The sequence below is a fragment of the Nematolebias whitei genome, chromosome 2 (genome assembly GCF_014905685.2).
Source record: "Nematolebias whitei isolate Nwh7 chromosome 2, NemWhi1, whole genome shotgun sequence".
Classification (NCBI taxonomy): Eukaryota; Metazoa; Chordata; class Actinopteri; order Cyprinodontiformes; family Rivulidae; genus Nematolebias; species Nematolebias whitei.
Genome location: NC_056499.1, coordinates 35,334,066 through 35,339,695, shown reverse-complemented (window position 1 = coordinate 35,339,695; position 5,630 = coordinate 35,334,066). Strand labels below are relative to the sequence as shown.

Below are 5,630 nucleotides of genomic sequence, written 5' to 3'. Positions count from 1 at the left end.
AAATGTACATTTCACACGTCATAGCTAAGAACAAAGAGGTAAACTGAGCACACAAGCCTTTACATTTAAATAACCAAATAAATACAAGATCCACCCGACTACAAGAGTTTCATAAGGAGAAAACAACTATATTTACAACCCATTTACATTTATATTACAAAGCTCTTAAAGAAGAATTTCTCCTCTTTAGAGCAGTTTATCACACGTATCGTTATTTTAATGACCCAGCAGCTTTTATTGTATCTTCAATGATCAGATAAATGTGAGATGTTCAATCCTGACACGAGTGTTCATCGGCCGCCCTCTCTCAGTTTAGAACAACACACTCCTCTGTGTGTCACTCAGCTTCCTTAAAGGAGTAGAACTGGATCGGTAAATGTTGTGCTAAGAAAAGGCAGGACAGAGCATCACACCACAGAGTCTCCACTCAGCAGGACGTTGATCTTGTGTTCTGTTCAGTCACGTCTGACTGCAGAGTCCTGACCACAACCGTCCCATGTGCAGGCCGCTCAGACTCCCGGTCAGGGACCAGCTCACGGATACTCCAGGACACATTCCGTCACAGTCGTCTCAGAGCTGCTGCCTCATCTCTTCTGGAAGCTCGGGCTGTGGATGATCTGAGAGAGCTTTCCAAACGAGTCCATCACATCCACACTCTCCTCTGTTTGTGCCGTACCCGGCTGGTCAGGGACATCTGGCACAAAGATGGTCTGTGGGAGGGTGTTTATCCTGGGGAGAAACCGAGCCAGAGCTGGAACACCTCGGTCTACACCCTGCAGCCTCTGCTGGTTGGTCCCCAGACTGAGCGGGACTCCGTGATGATCAGAAGTGTAGACGTTGTACCCGTCTGCCAAGATCTGCTCTCTGAAGGTGCAGTCAGCTTTGTTGTATATGTGCTGAAAAGAAAAGAAAGAACATCATGTGTCATGATCATGTCCTCCAGCACAGTGAGCTGCTCTGATGAACAGTGGCTGTAAGAAAATTATTTCATATTTGACCTAAACTCTTTGGGGACATAACGGTTTATAGTTCTATGATTCTCCACAATTTGAACTTTGAAATGAAGCCCACAAATAAACGCTGAAAATTAGTATTTTCTGTGAAAATGCTGCATCAGTGCTGAGGTCTGTATGAGTTTGCTGCTGAAAAAGGTAAAAATTATGAAAAATGTAACAGAATTGTCAATGTGAGTTGAAATTTTTAATTTAAAAAAATGAGGAAGTGATACGAAAAGTAGAACAGAGAGATAAAGCAAACTGTACATAAAGAGACAAAAAGGATGAGTAAGGAGAATAAAAAAGTCCTAAAATAAGACACAAAATGATGCACAAGGACACATAAATGGACATAAGGAAACTAAAAGAACAAAAAAGTCATAAAAAAACTAAAAGGTTTCATAAAGAGACTAAAATGATGATTTAGACTCTTACGATGACACGACAAAAAGGATGCATAAAGAGACAAAAAAAAAATGGATACAGAAAAAGGTTTAAAAAACTTGGACACATAAGGAGACAAAAATGATTCATAAGGAGACAATAATTATACATTAGATGATAAAATTCACTCACAAAGAGACAACAGGAAGCTTAAAGAGACAAGAAAGCAAGGCAAAACTTAGTAAGATGGATGGATGGATGGATGGATGGATGGATGGATGGATGGATGGATAGATGCTGGAGATTTCATCAAGCACAAAGTTTTTCAAGGTTTTAAACAGATTTTAATGCATTCATCGTGAAAAATTGCAAATAAAGTTTAAATTTTCTAAGTGTACGCAAGTTATAAAAAACTAAAAGTTGTAGCCGCCATGTCCTAAATTAGCTGAAGTTTTTGATACATGAATTTCTGGAATAGCTAAATTTATGCTGAAGTAGTTCAAATCCAAATCCCCGAAAGACAAAAAGACTAGTTTGAATGTTGACCCAGCAGTCGCTCCATTAGATCCATCAGTTTCTGATCGGTCTGTTCACATGCTGCAGTAAGTCAGGGGTGTCCAAACATTTTCATAGGTGGGACAGAACTGTCTAGAATGAAAGGTCAGGGGTCAGACAAATCTGAATTTTAAGAATTTTTTTTTGAAAAGTGTTATTCTCCCCCCCACCCCCACCCCATTTTTAACAACTTGAATATTTTGGAGAAAAGTTAAAAGTTTAATTTAAATTATTGTAGATCCAGAACATTAGGAGCCTCATAAATATTAACCTTGTTTTTTTTATTTTATTTTATTTTTTTAATAGAATTTTATTTATTAGATTTTTTGGGGGGGGTGGGGGTGGTGGGGTCTATTATTTGTTTTCTTGTGCTTGGAAAGTTCATTTTTGTTTATTTTCAGAAACAAAAGCCTAAAATGACCAAGCGCTCGTGTGGAACTTCAATCCCCCATATGGACCATGGACGGGCCCAGAAGGCTCATCAAAGTTCTGACAAACAGCTGGAAGTTGCTAAAACAGATTCATGGAAGAACTGAAGGGACACTGATAGAGTTGATCAACTTGTATGTCAATGATGGCACTTTAAATTCTTTTTAAAATATCCACTTTCTCCCCATCGATTCTTTAATCCACTGAAATTATTTTCTTCAAAAACACTTTTTATATTTAGCCAAGTTTTATGAATTATTATCCAAAATTCTACTTTTCAGTAGGTCAGTGAAGGTTTGTTGTAGGATAAAGGGAATAAATATAGCTAAATATTTCTATTGTACTTACTATCGCTTATTTTGAGAAGATTATTTTCATCTGTTTTGCCTTTGAACCTAAAAATTATTTTTTTTAAGTATCACCATTAAATCTAAAGAAGGTCTACATCTGCATCAAAGCCTGTAGGTTGAAATGATACCACTCTTTAATTGCAGTTGAGGGCCGCACAAAATCACTCCAAGGGCCGCAAATGGCCCTCGGACCGCACTTTGGACACCCCTGATGTAAGCCGATGATGGGCCGTGGGTGGAGGGGGGGGGGGGGTACACCCTGAACAGCAGGTCAGTCAGTCCCAGGCTTCATTGCGTTATGTTGTGTTCTGTTATAATATTGGGACCTCGTGTTTGTCGAGGGGCATCTGTAGGTTTAAGAACAGCTCGAATTGTTTTGTTTTAACAGGACAAGTTGTAAAAAGAGAGGGGAAAACACGTAAATAACACTGTAAGTTCTTCGATGGCTGTTTACTTTGGCAGAAGACAGGCAGCCAGAGGCCAAGGTTGTTGTTGCTGCTGCCGGGCCTGTTCATTCAGCTTTTCCTCTTCGCAAACACGTCCTACCCTGCGCCACACTGGACAAAGGTTGACGAACCACTGAACTGTTTGAATGGACGGCTGCCGGGCCTGCGCTGTTTTCTGAACATGGACGCTGACTGACAACAACGATGAGTGAATGTTCTGTACGAGTACTGTGTACGTTGAATATCACAGCCTTGCTGGGCAAACGGCACGTTTTGAAACTGCCAAACATTGAACGCATCTAAATGAGTGCAAAAGCGCCAGTGATCAGCATCTTTAGCAGCTTAACTTTCACTTTGACTATGTTGAATTTTCTCATGAAATGCAAGTTGTTAGAAGAAGCTAAAGTGTCATTCGCTCTTTAAACACTGACTCGAAGGAGCTTAGTGGTTGAATGGTCAGCCCCTCACAGCATGTTGACAAACGGGTCGCCGCATCTAAGCTTTGCACCGTGAGCTGCTGACGCTGAACGTGGGGAATATTGCAAAAGCCTTGGATGTTAAATAAATTTAGTTTCCAATCGATAGCTCACCTTTATATGAGAACACACACGCTCAGCGAGGCTGTGGGTGGCTTCTAGGGGGATTCGTGACAACCAAAGTGTCCTTAATCATGCAGATCATGACGGACTATTCAGTGAGTTGCAGGAGTTCATCATGCACACATATATTAATGTCTAAGAGAAGCCGAAGGTGTTGAGTTATTAGCCTGTATGGCTGTCTTGAACAAGTGTTAACAGCAGAGCGCTAAGTCATTTAAAACTGTTGATTTGTTTTACACTGCAAGTCATTTTTAAGCAAAAAATCATGACAAAAGGTAAATATTAATTAGCCACAGCGTGTAATGCATTTAAAGTTACCAAAATGAGCTATGACTCATTTAGTGTTAAGGTTTTTAAGCTAAAATTTGATGTGGTAGCAGCTGAGAATCTTTGCCAACACCTACTCTGAGCACTAGCACACTGCTGCAGCTTTGCATTAGATTGTGCAAAATGCTTCTTTCATAGTCTGACCAAATCTTCCTCCTAAAAGGACACTACTATAATTTATGTTTAACTGCATATGTAGATTAATTGTATTTTAACATTTTGTTATTTTAATGTAACTCTTTGTCTCATTTGCTTTATAATTTTTTTTTTCTGCCTTTTCTGCGTAATCTTGCTGCCTTAATGTAAATTGCCCCTGCTGGAAATTAAAAAGTGTTATCTTATCTTTTCTTATTTTATCACATGACTTTTAAATAAAAGGCAGCAGGAAAGATCCTTCAAGAAATACGCAGCCTTTCATTTATGCAGATTTATTTATTTATTTGACTGAAGTAAGTTTATTGATTGGTGAAAAAGCATGATTTTGCAGAAAAAGGATAACAGTACCGGTAAGAAATGGGAATAAAAGTTTACACTAAAGACAAAAAAAGGCTTTTTTATTGTTTAAAGTGCATAATATTAAATATCTGTAAATGGTGGCACTAAGACAGAGAAAGAAGACGTGGTAAAAGCCACACTTTTTTTCTCACTATTAAACCAACGCCTGCTGAAATACATGTCAGGGCCATGTAGCTCAACATCAGAGGCTCACCATGTGCACGCAACACTTGTTCTAACACCTTATAGATAAAAATAAAATAATTTAAGTGGTTCATGCAAAGGCTTGGTGTCAATTTTACATTACAGTTATTTACATGGCTGTAGCACTTCCAGTGCAGCATTTGGTCAAGATTGGAATATTTTAAGACAAAATCCACTTTAGAAGTAGATCCGATCAGTTCGTATTGACGAGTGGACGGCTAGTTTGAGCAGCCTCTTGTAGAGCAACTATTGCCATCTTCAAACTCCAATCTTCAAAATGTCCTAGTGGTTCAGGCATGCATCATTATTTAAACCTCCACACCATCATACATTTAGACTTACAGTTATGTTGTCAGATAAGAGACTCCTGCCTGAAGCGACCCAGGCTGCACCAGAGGAGCTACCGCTAGCTGCTGCTGCCATTTGCACTTAATAATAAAATGACAGATTTCAAAGCAGATAAAAGTCTATAAGCCATTATGATAATAAGTGTCCTTAAACTTTAAACAAAGCTCAACTTTAAAATATGTTAATGACCGTTATGTCTAAAGTTATGAGTTGTGTCAGTCAAGGCCCACATGCTCCTCCTTAAAAACATGCAGGCCTGAAGCTGAAGTTAAGAAGTCAAAATGAATCTGACTCTGCTTTCATCATCTTAAAGCAGATTAAACCAGGAGATACAGGTTGTGTTTGAGCCAAACACATTTAGCTGTCGGGGTCATTCATGTCACTCAAACAACATTTGATGGAAAAAGACAAAGTAAACGTTTATAATCAGAACAGCTACCAAGAAAAACATGATAGATAGATAGATAGATAGATAGATAGATAGATAGATAGATAGAT

At 38.8% G+C, this 5,630-nt stretch overlaps 1 protein-coding gene across 3 annotated transcripts in view; it reads right to left on the bottom strand.

The window, feature by feature from the left end:
• Window positions 1-573: 573 nt before the first annotated feature.
• fgf19 (fibroblast growth factor 19) overlaps window positions 574-5,630 on the bottom strand; it is a 9,303-nt gene continuing 4,246 nt past the window's right edge. For all 3 annotated transcript variants that reach the window (XM_037697649.1, XM_037697650.1, XM_037697648.1), the window contains one exon: window positions 574-896. In XM_037697649.1, coding sequence (XP_037553577.1) covers window positions 585-896 — 312 coding nt within the window. In that variant the 3' untranslated portion in view covers window positions 574-584. The remainder of the gene's footprint in view (window positions 897-5,630) is intronic.